This window comes from Oncorhynchus masou, chromosome 29 (assembly GCF_036934945.1).
Source record: "Oncorhynchus masou masou isolate Uvic2021 chromosome 29, UVic_Omas_1.1, whole genome shotgun sequence".
NCBI classification, from domain to species: Eukaryota; Metazoa; Chordata; class Actinopteri; order Salmoniformes; family Salmonidae; genus Oncorhynchus; species Oncorhynchus masou.
This window is the reverse complement of record NC_088240.1, coordinates 68,817,076-68,837,875: the sequence shown is the minus strand read 5'-3', so window position 1 is coordinate 68,837,875 and position 20,800 is coordinate 68,817,076. Positions and strand designations below refer to the sequence as shown.

Below are 20,800 nucleotides of genomic sequence, written 5' to 3'. Positions count from 1 at the left end.
TGTTTGCACATTGTTATATAATCTTGTTTACCCTGATTTATAACATGCCCTTTCGAGATTCACCCAGTCATAGGCCTGGTTGTCTTCATAATCTTGCTACTGAAGACTAGAACTATAGTAAATTGGGCCCTAAAGAGGTCGTACAATGTGAATGACTGCAATAATGTTGCAATGTATAGATTAGCCAATCAGATCCAAAGTCTACCACGGAATTTGGGAATGACATTTAGCGTTGACCAAAGAAGGGTGATAGAGCTGACTAGTTTGTAGGTTTTGAAAGGCGGTTTGATGCTGTCAAACGGGACCAAAAAATGACTATTTTGATAAAAATCGAAAACGGTTAGTGTTCTATTGGAAACCAGAGACACCTTGTGGTAGATGTGAAGATTGCGTTTCATATTTTCGATCAAGACGAAGTGGAACTTCAAGGGGAAAACTCAGAGATGATCTGAAGTTCTTAAACGTATTTGACATGGCTACGGAAACATAATTATTTTCTGGTAATCATTATTTGCTTCAATTATAGCACACTTCTTCCTCCATATAGGCTTTAGATCAGTGGCAATTGACCACTAAGAACCCTGCAAACAAGAGCTGAGATTGGAAGTCCCATTCATTCACAAAACAATAACTGAAATTGTTTTTCGTCGTGCATTGCAGTTAAATGCTTTACAAATGTCAAATTTCTGCAATATTAGCAGGGAAACCCGATTTTCCAAGGCATTTTTGCTTGATTTGGACTGAAATAGGTGCCGGTATTGTGCATAACATCCCCCGCTTCGCGTGAACGCACACACACTCAATTCACACACTCAATTCTTCATTGCTACGACTTGCTTGCTAGTTGAGATTTCTGCCCTTCACTCCGTTGTCAGTTTAGCCTACATTTCACTGATCTTAGTAGCATAAAGCATGTTTTATTTGTGTTCTTCAAGGAAGCTCTCAATGATCACGTTAGGCTGCGTTTCATTTAAATATTTTTATGGCGGTTTGATCGCGGGGGGAGGCACTTGTAATGTCTGCAGTTTTCGGTTTGGCTATTTGTTTAGTGTATTAGTTAATAAATACATCTCTGTCAAAATTCGTCATCTCTCCCATTATTTGACTAGTAGTTGTTGTGAAATGTTTATTGCTTGCCTACATTTTACTTCCTCCTCTATGTATAATATAACACATTAATTGTTCATTTCGAAGTTTGTTCTCTAGAAAGTATTTGACTCTAGCCACATAATTAAGGAAATTATAAGGGGGGAAGGGTTTCGGCAACGCTATTTTCTTGCCTGCCTAAATTCTCCCCGCCCCCCTTCTATCCTGGGACTGCAAGGCTTGGTACACTTCAGAATCGTTCTGGTAGCTCATGTTGACCAGTAGTGTGTGCCACAGAAAGTATTTGATTCTAGCCACAAAATGAAGGAAATTAGAAGGGGAGGGAGAATTTCGGTAGGCAAGAAAATAGCGTTGCCTTAATTTTGTGGCTAGAGTCAAATACTTTCTGTGGAGGGAGTAAAATGTAGGCAAGCAATAAACATTTCAGAACAACTACTATTCGAATAAGACATGGGAGAGATGCTGAATTTTGGCAAAGATAGTTATTTATAGACTAATACACTTGAAACAAATAGCCAAACCGAAAACTGCAGACATTACTGACAAGTGCCCCCCCCCCCCTTTCAAACCGACATAAAAAATTAAATTAAATGCAGCCTATGTGATCAGAAATCTCAACTAGCAAGCAAGTCGCAGCAATGAAGAATTGAGTGCGGTCACTGGAAGGGGGGGTGTTCTCGGCACAAAACCTGTACTCAGCTCCGGTGAGCTCCTTCCCAAATCAAGCACTGTTCGAGTTATACACCTAAAACCGAGATTAATGTATCACACAGGTATTCCGAAGATTCCATATGTACCCAATGCTGGAGCCCGAGACGTCTTGTGTTTCCAACACTACAATGCAGAAGAAGTAGGTTATGGCTAACTTGAAAGAAGGGCTGTGTTTGTCAGGTGTCATGGAAGTGTCTGTTGTCTTCCTGTTGCACAGTGAGACTCTATCTCCTTTACCTCCATGCAGCCTTTGAGTTCTTCGCCAAACTTGGTGTGAGTGAGCTTCCACCCAAATACTGTACCTTTTAAAACTTTGTATTTTAGAATGTACAGCTTTTAAAAAATATATAGAAACCATATTGATTCATGTGTATGTTCTTTTCAGGTGAAGTACTACACCTTTCACGACAGGTATTGTCACATTGTTCCTACAGTATCAAATCAATTCCTCTTCTTGGTCGTTGGTAGAGACATGGATAAAGTGGCCATTTATGCCAGTTCCTCATTGAACCCAAGCCCAAAGAGTCATGCAAACATCAGTACGACTATGGTAAGGCTTTTAGGTGTATAACACAACATTAACATAATGTACACATTGTACGGTTCTACTATGTGGTTACTGTTGAACCATGGAGGTCCTCAAGAGTCAGTTTATCTGCATTACTAACCACATCTAACAATTAGATGCCAGAAAATCTCTGATGCCTTTCATTTCCATCTTACATGTCTTTGTACATGTCGCTGTTTCACCTTTTTATAGATGCAATGAGTGTCATAGGCTTCCTGAAGCATTATGACCTGGACAGCCATTTCAAACTGAACATCGAACCCAACCACACCACTCTGGCTGGGCATTCCTATGAACACGACGTCGTCATGGCCTCTGTGTAAGTCGCCATGTTGACTTTCACGTTTCCCAAACCGACCCCCTATCACCTGCTCTCTGCCTTGATGGACTTGTGTAGGTCTGGAGAGATTGGATAGGTCGAATCAATATGTTAATGCACCACCTTGCCCTCTGATAGGGTAGATGTAATGGTAGGGGAGTTATAATTTTCACCATATTTCTTACACCTTTCAGAAGTGCATAGGGGGTAGGGCCTAGTGGTCTTTTTTGGACTGGGTGGTTGACGTCATTCCTGGTAATCTGGATGTTCCAGTCCAGTTAACCTAATAAGCCTGTTCTGGTGTGTAGGTTTGGCATGCTGGGCTTTGTGGACTCCAACATGGGTTTTTTATTTATTTATTTATTTCACCTTTATATAACCAGGTAGGCAAGTTGAAAACAAGTTCTCATTTACAACTGCGACCTGGCCAAGATAAAGCAAAGCAGTTTGACACATTTAACAACACAGAGTTACACATGGAGTAAAACAAACATACAGTAGAAAAACAAGTCTATATACAATGTGAGCACATAAGGTGAGATAAGGGAGGTAAAGGCAATAAATAGGCCATGGTGGCGAAGTAAATACAATATAGCAATTAAAACACTGGAATGGTAGATTTGACAGTAGATGAGTGTGTAAAGTAGAAATACTGGGGTGCAAAGGAGCAAAATAAATAAATACAGTAGGGGAAGAGGTAGTTGTTTGGGCTATGTACAGGTGCAGTGATCTGTGAGCTACTCTGACAGCTGGTGAGGGAGATAAGTGTTTCCAGTTTCAGAGATTTTTGTAGTTCGTTCCAGTCATTGGCAGCAGAGAACTGGGTTCTCCTGACCTGGGCTGGGACACAGACCAGTTCCCCATGGACATCAGGAACACCACCATGATCATGAAGATGACATAGGAGATAATGTATGCACACACACACAATTACTAATAAACAGTTATTTTATGATGATACCTATCATATATCAGAACATCAGAAGAAAGAACATGATAAAATGCATTGTTTTATCCTCCCCAGACTGTGATGGCACAGGGTGGTCTGCAGCCGGGGGGTCTGAACTTCGATGCTAAGGTGCGTAGGGAGTCCCCAGACCTGGAGGAGCTGTTCATAGCCCACGTCGGAGCCATGGACGCCTTCGCACGCGGCCTGAGGAACGCGGTCAGGATCATAGAGGAAGGAGTTATGACCAGCATGGTCAAGGTAATGAGGCATCATTTTCAGTAATTCATTCGTTCACATATTCACTTAATCTCTGGCATGGTCAAGGTACTAAGACAATATGTAAATTAATTTATTCATGGACTTAACCTTATTTTACCAGGTATGTTGGCATTGCAAGGAGACAAAATGTACTATCTGTGCTAAAGAATGTTTACGTATTAGCTAGCTATGCTCAAACTATATAAGCTTTCCCACACAACATCACTGTCTTCTGACAGGAGCGGGACATGAGCTTCAGCCATGGGATCGGTCAGAAAGTAGAGGATGGCAGCGCCTCATTGGAGGAGCTGGAGGTGAGGTCACTAGTGGAATAACAATGTAGTACCATCTCTACAGCACTCATGTGTTTGTAACAACACTGTTGATTCAATGCTACCAAATCAGTATAATGTTAATGGCAATTTTTGTTGTTTATTCTCAGGACTTTGTCAAGCAAAATGAGCAGCCCAAAGTCACATCAGGAGAAATTAGAAACAGTCTTTAACCACTACCTGTGAAGACATGTGGTGAAGACTTGTTTGACCATGACACCCCTTGTCCTGAGTGTTATAGTGTCCATCCAGACCTTTCATAATCATATTCATACACAGTGTTATAGTTTCATGTGACTAACTACTATTACAGTTATAGTATAAATAATTAATCAGTGGATGAGTCTTGTGAATGTGGACTAGTTTAATGCACACTCCTGTAATGTTGACATGATTCAATTGAGGCCATCAATGGTAAAGACCAGAAATATGAATTTAATGGAGTATAAATTATGGCATTTCAAATATTGAATTAATGAAGGAATTAATTAATTGACCACTGATTGATTGGTAGAGTTTTTCATACTGGAGTTGAATACAAATAAGCAAACCCGATTGTGTCAGTGCTTTGCATTACTATTATAGTTATTAAAATAAATATATAGTGTTGCTACTTAGCTTCTAATGTTAGAGTAACATTAAAAATGTCCGAGTAGGGGTCTTGGCAAAAAGACTTTCAAAAAAACGTTATACAATATTTAATAAGGTTCCCCAACATAAACTAGGATGCCCTCAGAAATAAAATACATGTTTGTATTGATCTCATCACAATCCAATTTATCTACATAATCACCCCAAGGCAAAATACCGGTATGTAACACAATCCATAACAGAGTTATTTCCTATGTCTGGCAAAGAGTCCTGACTGCGAACCGGTTTGGTAACTTCCTCCATAGTGTAACATTGTAGACCGATAGACCCCTTTCCAGCATATGACACACTGACAATAAGAAAGACAACGCCATTTGCGCGCATTCAACATAGCCGACATTTACGTTTGTATTACTTATAAATAAAATAACTTTTTGGGGTTCTCATACGCTTACAACGAAGTCGCTAAGATTATTTGGTTGTGATCTTTATAAAATAGCTATTTTGGATGCAGCAGTTGTTAGCTAGAATGCTAACGCTCGTTGACATAGGCTGTAGCAAAGGCTAGCCAAAGAGCCATTTTGCTGGTTGAAGTTGAAGTGTTTTTTAAAAAGTATAATGCAGTTGATTTGCTATGATGACACAAGCAATTCATACAAGGCTTAAAATCAAATTATAACAAAAAGTAGTATGAAATGCACTCATAAGCAACATGTAAATATTGGCTCTTTCCTCTGTGTCCTATAAGAACTTCCCCTTGTTCTGCCATCAATTTACGCGCATCGCCATCGTGTGGCAATGTGTGCAAACACAGAAAGGGTCTATATACACCTTTCCAGTGACATCATATCATACTATCCTCTCTCAGCCAGCGCTCCAACCAGCAGCCGAGGATTGGCCAATGGTCTGATAGCGTGAGCTCTGCTCACCGATGTGTTGTTCTTGATTGGACGGTTCAGATACAGAGAGGGCGGGACACCAAACCTGCGAACCCGAGTTTGTACCTAATCTCATTATCATAAAATATTTAGCATCCCTTGAAACCATCTGACATGTCGGGTGGAATAATTGTCATGGTTTTTAATACTTTTCTTTTGGATTAACGGATATTTATATATATTAAATATTACTAGGGCTACGATCTGCTAAAGTAACTGAAATAGGATGCTCAAGTCTACGCCAGTAAATATAATATTTGTTCTTTTTGAAATAATAATTGCTGAACTGTGATGAGATTTTATTGGACAATTGATTCTATTTCATGATTTTGGATACTTTTTGTTTTTGCGATTTAGTTTCAGGTTATAGGTTCGGAAACATTCTGAACAGTGGTCATTTATTGAATGAGTTAGCCTAAAGATGTGGACTTTTCTTGGAATTGCAAGTTTCACCTACATTTATAAGAAATGCGACGCAGTTTTGGAGTATGCTCACAAAGAGATAATCCTGGCGGCTGTAGTGTTCTTGGTAGTGGGGATGCTGCTATCCTATGTCAGGTACCACGGACATACATTCAAGGTACCCCAAATTCTACAATTACCGCTGGAACTTTTATTATCCCTACCGGTCATCAAAACATTTCTACCGAAACCCTCAGCTGTCAGGCATAGGAGTGGAGAGAGCGGTTCAAAGAAGGTGAGTAATAATAACTGTATAATCTGTTGAAGAACAAAAACAAGAAATAAACAAGATTAATACGTTTATTATTCTCACCCGTTGGCCTACTTCATTATACACTATACACAATAAAATAGTGTCCAATTATAGTGCAAAGACACTCGTTAAGTTTTTTTTAACCTATGGGTAAGTACAACTGAGACCTGCAGATCTATGTATTTATTTAAATCTCAAACAATTAATTGAATGTTCATCAATGTTTGAGATTTAGCAGAACAGCTCTCATGAAGCCTTTTTGTTATAGCAAACCATATGCATTTTCAAACACCATTGCAAAGTACCATGTAAATGCCAATTTAATGATTTGAATTCCTTTCTCTTTCTCCCCACCCTCCTCGCTTTCTCTCCAAACAGGGAGGTGGCAGGAGGAAAAGAGTGTGTTCCTCAGGCATGGAGAGCCCCCCAGCAGCAGGGGACTCTCCTGCATCTCAGGAGCCGGATGTGATCATAGTAGGGGCAGGAGTCCTGGGGTCGGCCATGGCTGCAGTGCTGGCCCGGGACGGCCGGAGGGTCACTGTGATAGAGAGGGACCTGAAGGAGCCTGACAGGATAGTGGGAGAGCTGCTGCAGCCTGGTGGATACAGGGCCCTGCGAGAACTGGGAATGGAGGGTGAGTAGTCTCTGCAGCATGAACTAGAGATCTTTTAGTGTGGGGTCTACGTGTAAAAAGGTGATAGCGTGGGACAAATGACCAATGAGCTGACTCGCAACAGGCCCCTGCATTGAATGGGGGCTGTGCTCAACGAGCAAGGCTCACTGCAGGACCTATATAGAGCTTAAAAGTTGTTTGTTTAAAGTGGGACCAAACAAACTGTAGCAAAGACACCTAAGTCCCTATGTAATGTAAAGACATTAGTTTTTGCCACAGACTAAAGACCTGAGTTGAAGGAATAATGAAAAGTGTTTCATCACCGTTGCCTAACCCTGGGCTCTCCTCTCAGGTTCAGTGGAGGGACTAGATGCCCACGTGGTGAACGGCTATGTGATTCATGACATCGAGAGCAGCACAGAGGTGGAGATCCCATATCCCCAGGCAGACAGCAGTATCCAGTGTGGCAGGGCCTTTCACCACGGACGCTTTATCATGGGCCTGCGCAGAGCCGCCCTGGCTGAGCCAAAGTAAGGCTGGGAGAGAACCTTCACTATATCTGCTGGACATGTCATTACTATCACTAGGGCCACACATTTTTCTCCTGACCACATGACCAGGACAAACTCCAGGGTTTAGTTGTTATAGCCTGATTATGTTTTTCCTGATCTGGTCATGTGATCAGAAGAACCTGTCTCTATTAATACTATCACTATAACTACTGTTTCTTAATAACTGGTACTTTGCTCTCCCCTAGTGTTACGCTCATAGAAGGCACTGTGTCCAGCCTGGAGGAAGAGGATGGCTGTGTGACAGGAGTGCAGTACAGGGACAAGGAGACAGGAGACACAAAGGTCACCTCTAAGCTTGCGATGCAGTTTATACTCTGGTTCTCTCTAGATAGCCGTTGCTGTGTAAAATAGCCCCATGCTGATACTTACAATTACACTTGACAGTATTTACACCTATTGATTAGCAATTCACCAGGATCCATTGATAAGACAAGCAGTGTAACAGATGTGTTTTTAACTGTTGTAATTGTGTTAACCTGTCCCATAGGAGGTCCATGCAGCAGTAACTGTAGTAGCTGACGGCTGTTTCTCAAAGTTCAGGAAGAGCCTGGTAGCTGGGAAGGCCCAGACCTCCTCTCACTTTGTTGGATGTATCATGAAGGTTTGTTCAAGTATTATGTTGAATGAATGAATGAGCTAATCAATGAATCCACCGACCAATTTAGCAGACACTTTTCAATATTTTATATATATATATATTTTTCTCCCCAATTTCGTGGTATCCAATTGGTAGTTAGTCTTGTCTCATCGCTGCAACTCCCATAATGACTCAGGAGAGGTGAAGGTCGAGAGGCATGCATCCACCGAAACACGACCCAACCAAGCCACACTACTTTTTGACACAATGCCTGCTTAACCCGGAAGCTTAGCCACACCAATGTGTCGTAGGAAGCACCTACCGTCCGTGTCAGCGCTCGGCCCGCCACAGGAGTTGCTACAGCGCGATGGAACAAGGACATCCCTGCAGGCCAAACCCTCCCTTAACCCGGGCGACACGCGGCCAATTGTGCACTGCCCCATGGGTCTCCCGGTCGCGGCCAGCTGCGACAGAGCCTGGACTCGAACCAGGATCTCGAGTGACAGAGCCTTAGACCACTGCGCCACTTGGGAGGCTAGCAGACATGTTTCACCAACCAACCAAACAAACTATTGATAGATTGCAGTCAGACTAATGTATTTCCTTTCTGTCCTCTCCGGTCGTGGACAGAACTCTCCCCAGTTCAAGCCCCACCATGCTGAGCTGGTCCTGGCCAACCCCAGCCCTGTCCTCATCTACCAGATCTCCTCCTCAGACACCAGGGTGCTGGTGGACATCAGGGGAGAGATGCCCAGGAACCTCACCGAGTACATGGCTGAGAAAATACACCCACAACTACCAGGTAAGGGATTTAGGGTATACAGTATAGAGATTTAAACAGTATGGCCTCGGGGCTCGTGAGACTTAAGGGCAAACTAACCATATCCACCACCAATGTAAAGCATCCACATGAATATGTGCTTGAGAGCTTCAACACACGAAGAGTAAAATACAGCATTATAGGTTGACATTCACTCTGTGTTGATTTCAATTCTTTATCCACCCATCTTTGTGGTGATGAATGTGTGACCTCTGACCTGACTCCGTTGTCTCTTCTCTAGAACACCTAAAAGAGCCGTTCATGGTGGCTCTGCAGAACGACCGGCTGAGGTCTATGCCAGCAAGCTTCCTACCTCCGTCCCCAGTCAACAAGCCAGGTAGGACACTAGTACCGACCACAGTGTTGGGCTGTGTCCCCAAGGGCAAATGGAATAGGGTCCCATTTGGAACACATCCTTGGAGAGTTTAATGTTGGCTGTGTGTAGTCTATCACACCATTATAGTATGGTAGATCAATGTTCTATTTTAAAACAGCAATAAACCTTGAAACCCTCAAAATAAATATTAGACCAACTGCATTGCTCCATTTGTTATGATCATTAACAGTATATTATTTTATCTTTAGGTAAGTAGATTGAAAGCCTGACCAGATAAGATATTTAGCTGAAAAAGATGATCCCCCTAGCAGTGTAAATGTGTTATGTTAGTGAGGTGTGGACTGGGGCTAACATGGGCCTTTGTCCTGTTCCAGGTGTGCTCCTGCTGGGTGACGCCTACAACATGAGACACCCTCTGACCGGAGGAGGGATGAGTGTGGCCCTCAACGACGTCCTGATCTGGAGGAGCCTGATGAAGAACATCCCTGACCTGTACGACAACACAGCCATGCTCCAGGTAAACTCACATCCCTAATCTCATCCCCCTTTCTTATGATTATTACATTTCCATGACATTTTGGTGACCTTATCCAGAGTGACTTACAGTCAGTATTATGTTAATGATTGGATAGTGGGTACTACAGAGAAGGGATAGACAGTAGAGGGGTTCAGACAGAATGGCCAACATGGGGGATATCTGATCCTGAGTCAGCTTCCACCAGACCAGACTCCGTCACACACATTATCACTGTCTGAATGGCCTTGGTTTGAATGTGTATTGTTGTTTTGTGGAATGTGGGTCCATATTACATTGCAATCACCTGCTACCACAGAACATTAGGGAGTTTTATATATGGCACAGGGCATATTGTTTCTGTAATCCACAGTGTTGTAGTAGTCAAATGAATAGTTACAGAGCAATATTAGGATATATTGTGTAAGGCTGAAATGTAAAACATGTTATTTTTTAGGCAAAGAAAAAATTCCACTGGGAACGCAAGTCATCACATTCCTTTGTGGTGAATGTGTTGGCTCAAGCCCTGTACGAGTTGTTTGCTGCAACAGACAGTGAGTCTCCTTCTCTGTCCTTTTTACTATCCCCTGCCAACACATAGAATAGAATAAGGTCATAGATGGTTATGCCAAGTGATTTGGTTCATTATAACGACATTATAATGCACTATACCTGTAGGATTTAATTAAATTGTTACCAATGTCTCTACTTCAATCATTTGTTTTCTAATGGTCCAGTACTTCTTCTCAGTAGATGTCCGTATACCTCAAATTACTGACACTAAACACTTAGCTAGGGCGATTATAGCAAACAGAGAGGGACATTTTAGAAGATATTCAGCATAAATCATTTCTGCTGAAATAATTTAGTGTTAAGCTGTGGATTTTACCAGCAGGGTACTACACTGAGATATACTGTACCATTTAGCATAATCTCCGTCATGACTGACATGCATATTCATATGAGCTGTTTGGGGTTTGTGTCTTTCAGATTCTCTCCACCAGCTGAGAAAGGCATGCTTCCTTTACTTCAAGCTGGGTGGGGAGTGTGTCAACGGTCCCATTGGTCTTCTCTCAGTGTGAGTCTCACTAATGTGTTTGACACACTTCAAACCTGTTACAGTTGATCCTTGACTGTGTATGTCAATGCAATATTCCCCATTCAAAAAATATCCCAAAATATGTGTGTAAAATATTCATAGCGTGTACAAAACATTAGGAACACATTCCTATTATTGAGTTGCACCCCCTTTTGCTCTCAGAACAGCCTCAATTCATCGGGGCATGGGCTCTACAATGTGTCGAATGCATTCCACAGGGATGCTGGCCCATGTTGACTCCAATGCTTCCCACAGTTGTGTGAAGTTGGCTGGATGTCCTTTGGGTGGTGGACCTTTCTTGATACACACGGAAACTGTTGAGCGTGAAAAACCTAGCAGCGTTGCAATACACACTCAAACCAGTGCGCATGGAACCTACTACCATAACCCATTCAAAGGCACTTGAAATATTTTGTTTTGCCCATTCACCCTCTGAATGGCACACATACACAATCAATGTCTCAGTTGTCTCAAGGCTTTAGCATCATTCTTTAACCCGTCTCCTCCCCTTCATCGACACTGATCCCCTTCATCAACACAATAAGGGATCATAGTTTTCACCTGGATTCACCTGGTCAGTTTGTAATGGAAAGAGCAGGTGTTCCTAATGTTTTGTACACTCAGTGTATATAAATGTATACTGTATTGTATACTGGATATGCACCTGTATTGACATTAGAGGACCGCAATGGTAATAATGTCTCTGAATTGGGCAGCCTACTATTATTAATGATCAAATTCAATCAATCAATCGTCTATGGTTTTAATTGGCTCTCAATCCATTCTATTCCCAGGTTGACGCCCAGTCCGATGACTCTGATTGGACACTTCTTTGCCGTGGCCTTGTACGCCATCTACTACAGCTTCAAGTCTGAGTCGTGGTTCACCAAACCCCGAGCCTTATTCACGAGTGGAGCTATCCTGTACCGCGCCTGTACCGTCATGTTTCCCCTCATCTACTCTGAGTTCAAGTACCTGGTGTACTGAGCAGTGATCTAAACTGAGCCCTAACTCAGTGGAACGCACACCAGCCTTAGACAACAGGGTTGTATTCATTAGTGCACAAACATAGCAAAACATTTTGCAATGGAATACGAACAAGTTCAGGTTGTCTCCTACACTGTTTCTGCCTGTTTTCTTCCATTTAGTTTCTCGTGAATATGTTTACTGAGCCATCGCTGACCCCTGGTGGAGAATACACACACCTTATGTTGACATGACATACAAACAGTATAGTGACCTAAAGATGCACTATGAAAGTGTAGTTAACTGTCAAGTCATTTTGGCTGTATGTATGATTTATATGAAACCACTTAGTTTTAGGCCAACAATTATGCTTTTACTCATTGGGTGTGGGGAGGCATGCCACTTTCTGGACAATGTTTCTATCCATTTAGGCCAGGGATCCCTTTTGTCTCAAGCGCACCCCTAGAGGCAAAAGATCTGTATAGCCTCTTTAATATTACACCATCCTATAATCACTATCAACAGGGGTGCCGTACAGGTCTCTAATGTGCCCATTATTCAGTGCTGAAGCCTTTGACCTTGATCATATGCCTTTCTTTGTCTGCTCAATGATAAGATGTCTTCTGAGGACGAGGTCTAAATTGATGCTGACAATTATTTAGTAATGCCTTGTATATTTAGAATTTACATCACAACCATGCATTTACGTAGTGTAACAGACAATGCGTAATAAGAGGTTTGCGTTCGCAACTGTTAATTGCAAATTTGACCAAATAACAAGCTGAATATACAGTAGGACTGACGACAGGTGTCCGTCTAACCACTTTGCTGCTAATTGAACATGAGAACAAAAAATGTCCGTCCTGCTTGTAAACTACTGTAGTTGTCTTCTATTTCTCTTCATGCCAATGACTTCTTTCAACACTTACAGTTGTTTCCCCCACACGAAGCGGAGTGTGAATGACGGCTCAACCAGTTGGATGTTTGTCTAACCTTATTCCAAACGGTGTCCTTATTTTGTTCTGAAAAAGTATATGTATCCTTGTACATTTACAATCAAATGATAATGTATTAAACTTTTTGATTGGTTCAAGTCAGATCGCCTGTCCTTAACTTTTGCCAAGTTATAGATTTCCTGCCTCTAAGGATTTTTACACATTGTGACAAGGGATTTCCCCCCACATCTCTAGTACTTGTTTAAAAAGTAATTCTTCAGTTGTGAATGCCTGCTGGAATAAAAGACTTAATGCCTGTCTATAAACCACAAGTGACACACATTCACCCTCCTGTGTGGCTGGAGGAGGAGAGGGTTGCAACACAAACAAAGAGCACAATGAGATGGAAGCGGATTCAGGACCTGAGATCGTTGAATGGAGCTCAGCCACAAAACAAATCCCTGACCAATGGTCCACTGCACCAACCATCGCTTCAGCATTTAGGAAGGAATTCATGACAGAATTTCACACGGTGTTGGTGAGAATATTTACTTGTAATTGTATTTTGTTTAATAAATTAGCCATTATGCAGTTAAAACATCAGTTTCCAAAGGAAGAAATGTATCTTTACAATCGACTCACTTTTTTTATTCAATAAAACTAGATTAATGTTACCGAGGTGATGACCGATAGTCCTGAAAAGCACTAATACATATATCCACTAGGTGGCGCTCAATACACAATCAAAAAGTTAGCGCAAATGCTGGAAGGAGGGGATTGAAAGCAATACAAACACAGACATGTCCCAGGTTACAACAATTTTATTGTTATTTATACATCAATAATACATTGTATCCCTGTAAAATAATTAGGACTTATCCATGTTATTCTTTGTGACTCCATAGATACAAATACTGGTGTGGAAGACCAGAAAGGGGAAGGAAAGCTGCTGTGAAGTTTAAATGTACATATTTTCTCTTAGCCCACAGTCTTAACAGTCAGTCTACCAACTAATGAAGACTCACCACTCAGCAGAACTTGTGATGAAAGTTAAATTCTTCTTCGACATTCAGCCTCCTCACTCCTCGACAACAACACTCTCCTTAAGTTACACAGAGCATTAGTTTAGCTTTACCCTTAATATTATAGCAGCAAGCTTTCTACTAACAGTTAACATGTTTTTAGATTCTAAACAAAAATTACTGTACAGCTACTGCTACTAAAAGTCTAAGAACCTGGTTTATAACGCTTTTAGACCGGATTTAAGTACTAGAAGCAACCCACCAATCATATGTGTTCCTATTTAGGAACAAATCTATTTTAACATGAATTTACAGGGTAATATACAATATATTTGTAACAGCTGAAATATCAGCACAAAAAGATCACTGTCACACAACAGCAACATATATAATTAATTATATATAAATAATATACAATTGTCATATGCATGTAAAACAGTTAACCAAGTCTCACGCTTTTCAAATTATACCCAGAAAAGCAATTGTGGATCAAGACATGAAAGCTTTACAAGTCCTCTCTGATAAAGAGCCACGGACAGGCGAGGAAAAGCGCCGCCAACCTGGATTATTTGAGGTCACATGACAGTAATTTGCATATTCCACAAATCTATTGCAACACATTACTGTCTACGAACAGTACACACGACTCCCGAGGGGCGCCGGTGGGAGCTGAACTCACACGTAGTACACCCACTGAACAGAACATTATTAGTACGACGATGGGTAATATTCTGATTCTAGCTATGTGCTGTGATGGTGAACAATAGGACTACAATACACAACACTCTATACGTCGTTCTTGCCTCAGAAGTAAACCAATGTAAAATATTTTCCTCCCCTCATAATATAGTGTCCTCATCATCCTCACATTCTGCTGAGATTCTTCCTTCAGGTGTTTGAACACCAACCAGAACTATGTTCGGTTCAACCGTCTCCTCTGAGAACAAAGGAATGCATGTTGTTTATTTTATTACTGGATCTCTCCACGAAAGGCCTGTAACACCACATACAGTAACATCCTACTGACTGACGTCAACCAAGTTGAGGGGCGGGGTTCCTTGAGTGTCTCAATTTCAGATAATCTGGACTACGGCAGTTTCTCTCTCAATCACAAACCTGAGCCGAAATCATCTCCTGCTGAGGTCAGAGAGAGAGCGATCTGATTGCTCCTCCTTGGTTCTGCAACAAGGCGTCTCTACGGTCTCTAACAAACCCACACATCCCCTGATGCCTCACAGTATAGTACAGGACAGTACACCTCTTCAAAGACGCTGCACACAGCTGTAACAAGATACACACAAGGTCATTCACAAAGAAAAGCTCTGTTATAACTGCAGGAGTAACGTATGAACGCACAACACGCATCCTTCAGCTGGCTCCGTCCTGGGAGCCCCAGACAGTGGGTTGGAGCAGGGTGGTGATGTGCAGTTAGGTTTGAGACAACAATGCCATTGGAGGGATGTTTAGTCCTTCTCTTTTTCCCGTGGTGGGTTTTGTTATTCAAAAGCCCAGATCTCAATGTCCTGTATATAGAAATCCTCCTTCTTGGAGAGCATGGGGTTGCCAAAGGTTTTACAGGAGTGACTCCTGCCGTGGTACAGGTCTCCATCCAACCACAGGCCAAACTCACCACTGAAACACATCAACACAAACACGTCACAGCATCTTCAGAGACTCAATCCAGACAGCAAGGACATCGAATGCATGCTGTGAGTGTTCTGACATTCAAGCGTTGGTCTGATAAACTTAAGACTATGGGTGCCATTTTACTCTTCTGAACACACTGAGCAGTGACTGTGCAATGTTGACTAACCACAACATCTTAACTGACAACCCAGTTTCAAAGTTTAATGCCAAATAAAACTTTTACATTAAAAAAAAAAAGTAAAAAAAAAAAAGAATAGCAGGTACGTACCTTCCACCACCAAAAGCTAAGGAGTCCATATCTCCTTTCATAAAGAACATATTGTCACCTGTCCATTTGTACACCTGTCAACACAGAACAGAGCATGCCACCATCTGTGTAGATATATCATTACAAACCCTCATCCCATCTTACATAAGCTTCTCATTGTCAAGAGAATCACCAATCAGAGAGGTCAGAGGTCAACCTACCTCAAACTCTGGACAGAAGGTGAAGAGGAAGGTCTCTCCCGTGCCATAGAATCCCTCGCTGATTTTGAAGGGTTCGGACGCCAACGCACCAAACACCTGCAGCAACACAATCAACCAGAACACACCAGGTCAGGAAACAGACAGTATGGAACCATGGTAATGTATTACAGCTCAAAGGCCCAATCCTAACTTCAGATGAGCGTGCTTGTCTCACACTTTCGCATAAACTACACATTGAATATAATGGAGGACTTTCACACAAATTTGAGTTACATGCACAGGTCTGGACTCAGGCCTAATAGAGAAGTGTTGTTGTCCCACTCACCCCACCATCACTATCCCTGATAACCAACAGCACAGGGGTGTCCTGCCCCTGCATGGCCCGATACAGACTCTTGATGCTCATGCCATGCTTGGTGGTGCCATAGGCCAAGGTCCAGGGGTACCCAATGGTACGGGGAGGAAGGTTCTTGGCCAGCTGGAGAAAAGAGGCAGACACAGGGGGGGGGGGGGGAGTGAAAGAGCGAAAAGGCCACAGACATCAATGGAGTGACCTTTTCCCACAGCTGGTTGTTAGAGAGTAACTGAGCTCCACACACCCAAAACACAACAGTCTCAGGAGAACAGGCTTTAAGAGTCAACCACAGAGAGACCTACAATAAGAGCGCAGCAGGCTAGTCACACACATTCTATGGCTCCTTCCTTCGTTGCATGTCTTAACAAGAATTCCCCCATCAGCTATAGGCCTACATGCAAATATGCCTTTTTTCTGAAGACTAACCCCACCATGTTAAAACCCTAACAGACCTGATCTGAAAACCCCAACCATCCCAGTATTGTAATTCATAGAGATTCTTTGATGAGGCTAAAGAACGTGCTGTCACTAAACAGATAGCTCCCCAAGGAGGGCCAGCACTCTGGCTGAAGGTCAAGCAAGACGATTCTTTAGGAAGCAGCCTATTGATAATCAGTGTCAGTGCATCAATATGCCAACGGGTATGGATCTTGCCATTGTGCGTTATTACCTTCTCTATCTGCTGTGCCTCCAGCAGCTCACTAGGCTCACTGAGGTTGGGTCTGAAGGTCTCAGGCTCCAGCTCCGTCTTGATAGAGGTGGCATGCTTAGAGTTCACCTCCTCCTTGGTGGTGATCTGAAAACACAGACAACAGTCAGGAGGGGTGGGCTTTACTAGTAAGGGCAATGGGGTGTCTATCGCTTTTAGCTATGTCCCAAATGGCATCCTATCCCTTATAGTGCACTTCTTGGCCCTGGTGAAAAGTGGTGCCCTTTAGAGTGAATAGGGTGCCATTTGGGACATAGACTGGTATGAACACGGTGTTAGATGTTTTTTTATAGCCTAATAAACCAATACCACGTAACTTACTAGGAGTGGGGGTGGGTCATATGATTTCTAAGCAAGTGGTTTTAAAGATATGAATAAAGTCTCATATCAGCAGAGGCAGGATTATTTACAGGCTAACATGAGCCCCAAAAAACAAATATACAAGATAGTCCTACTTAATATAACAAATTAAGTCAGCTGTGAAAAGCATCAATTTGGGAGCAATGGGTTTAGGGAGACCATAGACCAGACTCCTTTATGTCAGTAACACATTAAAAGGTAAGGAGCCAGCCTTGGCTTATGAGAGCCTTAATGGCTCATAAAAACATGTGGGCTTCTCCAGAATTGCAATAACACTTGGAAATGTGCATTATATTCATATACAGAGGGCAAATCAGGAGGCTAAATTGTACAATGTCTGAGTCTGGATATGTCTATACTTATAGCACAATAGGAATGTTGGCTGGAGAAAATGCAAAACACAGTAATGTGTATGTGTAAATAATGAGTGGTCCAGAAGGCCTATTTGTGATTGAGCTGGACACACGGTGTTGGACTGTTTGAGTTCCAGCGGGGGTTGTTTATCTTCCTCCATAACAGGCCTGTTGTAGACAGCCTAGCTACTGGTGGCCTGACCGTGATCACATTACAGTCCTGTTGAATTACCTGCATTGTCCTGCACAAACAATCCTGCACCCACTTAATGGATTGAATCGAATCCCACTTCCACCCACCCACCATCTACCTCTCTCCCTTCAATAGAAAGCAGAGGCGGATGGGGAAGCAGTAGTTCCTCACTACCCAGATGTGGATGGATAAACACAGTTTGTGAGTAGTCATTCAGAAGTGGAGGAACACAAATTCCACATTTGATTAAGTCGAGAAACCTCAGGAAAATTCCCCTCCCTCAACAGAGATAGGCTACAACATATTGTATTATGATTCACATTATTTGTCTCTATGACAGCCTTGGGTCTAGGCTATCTAATTAGCTATGGCCAATAATAAACATTAATGAGGCCTTCTGAAAACTAGCCACAGCAGTGGTCAGTGAAGAGCTGTGAGAAGTGGATATGTAAGGCATTATGAGAACTTCATGAAGACATCAATTACCCTCCTCCCTTTCTCTACCAGGAATTAGTTGCTGGTTGCACAAAACTCTTCAAATTATCCCCATAGCGGTTCTTTTGATAGTTGCTACACGAGTCTGCAGCATCATAGTGCTGGCCCATCCCAGGGCCCAGGTCAAGGTTAGCCCAGGTCAAGGTTAGCCCAGGTCAAGGTTAGCCCAGGTCAAGGTTAGCCCAGGTCAAGGTTAGCCCAGGTCAAGGTTAGCCCAGGTCAAGGTTAGCCCAGGTCAAGGTTAGCCCAGGTCAAGGTTAGCCCAGGTCAAGGTTAGCCCAGGTAGGACAACTGGGTGAGAGGCAAGAGGTCAGAAACACACCGAGGAGTTCTAACAGAGCCTGGCAGGGGCAAATCTAAAATGGCACCTTATTCCCTACATAATAGTGGCCAAACTTAGTGCACTACATAAAGAATAGGGTGCCATTTGGGACATAGCCTAGAAAAGGGGAATGGAGAGCTGGAGCTTTGCTGAGTGGGGCACCTGAAGCCGCTTGCAGAGAGATTTCAGATCTTCACTGTTTAGCGCATCGATCCGGCGGTGGTACTCAGTCAGTGACACTACCTGGGGGACGGAGACAGGAACAGGAAGTGTAACTCAGCTGCTGGCGATGGAGGAAAAAGGATGAGCACAGCAGAGGGAGGAGAGACAGTACATTTGAAGGTGGAGAGAACTGACATCACTGTCAATATTTCTACATCTACCAGTATGTGATATTCAGGTCTCCATTAAATAGGCTTGGTTTAAAGTCTAATATTTGAACAAGAGGTGGTTGATATGAACCAATAGAACAGTGTTTTGCATGGTTGTGTAATCTAAATCAACACCACTAGTGGATGTTAGGACCAGCCGGAGGGACGAGAGGCAGACAAGTCATTCTGAAACAGTCAGAACAAAAACAACTTAAACCAGAGAAGCCACACAAGGACATTATTTTGATAATCTTATTCAATTGAGAGGATCCGTTGGACTGTAGGTGATACGACACCAGTGCACTGTAAAGCACTTGCCAGCCTGTTAGTGTACAGACATGTTGAATCTGTTGCACAACACCGTGCAAGTCAAATCACCCTTTTGGTGTAGCAGGACAAGAGCACAGACAAACTCCAAGTATTCTGATGTAACAATTTAATTTGCCAAGTCCAGAAAGCATATCAAAACACAGCCTGTCAGTATGTGTATTAACCCATGGAGAACAAGCTACGTCTCTCTACAGCTGACATAGTGAGCTGTAAGCAGAATTATGAGAATTGCAATACATAGCCTATCGGCACCTACGTATGGTGATAATATTGTATCTTGAGGTCCAGGGCAATTCCCAGCGCTAGTGCTGCTGTTTATCATCATTAATAATGATCATCATTAATAATAATGTGCTGAAGCAAACATCTCTGCCAGACAGAGCTCATAGAAGCTGGCACACACGGGAATCCCCCTTCAAAACAGCCTATCAGCAGTTCTGGCGGAGTCTAACAATAGCTACAAGTTCTACCTCCACAATAACATCTTAAAGCCCAGCTTCTACTTCAGAAGGTAGCTAAGCCCCTTGAGGTCCAGCTCTTCAAGGGGATGTGCCCATGAATCAGTACACAGTGCGATCATGGGGTCATATGAAATAGCATAACAAAGCCATTCAGGGGGTGCACACCTCCAGATACAGTACAGTAGGCCTACTTAATAGGTCTCTACAGACATGAGCAGTGCTGTGGAGGTGTGCCCCTCAGGGACTGGAGCAGTGTACACCTGCAAATGAAGCCATTCCATAAATATGTTATGATACTGCATGTCAAAAACTAGAACAATTATGAAATTGTCTGAATCTACTATAGAATTAGGCTATACATTAATTGCTGCCATAAACTAGTTAAAAGTTATTTTAGTCAGGTTGGATTGGGCAAACTTGGGTCAAGCAGAAATAAGTTACCTTGAAACACCTCTTTAGTCATCTTAATCATTGTGTAAATAACATTCTCAAACAAGCTCCCACATTACAGTTCTCAATAAAGAAAAAGAAAAGGGTAAACTACAGTCTTCATTAAATATTTATTTGGAGCCTAACTTTAGCTGACACTAAAGTGCAGTCTATTGAGAAACGCAAAGTCAGGCCAATTTGCTGCAGTCCCCATCTTCTGTGTTTAGGAGGAAGGTCTCATGCTGGCCAACGACCATAGCCCGAGTGCCCGTCTGTTTGTGCTTGACAATGAGAAATGGAGTTTGCAAAAGCACAAAGATCTGAGACCAGGCTACAATAAACACGTTATTCTCTGCTTCCCTTC

At 42.5% G+C, this 20,800-nt stretch overlaps 2 protein-coding genes and 1 pseudogene across 7 annotated transcripts in view; 2 read left to right on the top strand and 1 right to left on the bottom strand.

Annotated features, from left to right (window-relative positions):
• Positions 1–56: 56 nt before the first annotated feature.
• Positions 57–5,761, top strand: LOC135520390 (xylose isomerase-like; annotated as a pseudogene).
• A 115-nt stretch (positions 5,762–5,876) lies between these two features.
• LOC135520388 (squalene monooxygenase-like) lies at positions 5,877–13,079 on the top strand. The gene is made up of 11 exons (XM_064945909.1): positions 5,877–6,470; positions 6,867–7,122; positions 7,454–7,631; positions 7,859–7,955; positions 8,161–8,274; positions 8,881–9,052; positions 9,312–9,407; positions 9,782–9,924; positions 10,379–10,475; positions 10,912–10,999; positions 11,815–13,079. Exons 1-11 carry the CDS (start codon positions 6,195–6,197, stop codon positions 12,005–12,007), a joined length of 1,710 nt encoding a protein of 569 aa, XP_064801981.1. The 5' UTR covers positions 5,877–6,194; the 3' UTR covers positions 12,008–13,079.
• A 647-nt stretch (positions 13,080–13,726) lies between these two features.
• Positions 13,727–20,800, bottom strand: part of LOC135520386 (oxidation resistance protein 1-like) — a 204,260-nt gene continuing 197,186 nt past the window's right edge. For 5 of the 6 annotated variants that reach the window (XM_064945903.1, XM_064945906.1, XM_064945904.1 and 2 more), the window contains 6 exons: positions 19,008–19,088; positions 17,084–17,209; positions 16,384–16,536; positions 16,059–16,154; positions 15,859–15,932; positions 13,727–15,575 (listed from right to left, as the gene is read on the bottom strand). In XM_064945903.1, the coding sequence (XP_064801975.1) occupies positions 15,440–15,575; positions 15,859–15,932; positions 16,059–16,154; positions 16,384–16,536; positions 17,084–17,209; positions 19,008–19,088 (666 nt within the window). In that variant the 3' untranslated portion in view covers positions 13,727–15,439. The remainder of the gene's footprint in view (positions 15,576–15,858; positions 15,933–16,058; positions 16,155–16,383; positions 16,537–17,083; positions 17,210–19,007; positions 19,089–20,800) is intronic. The other variant, XM_064945905.1, reaches the window with a different exon arrangement.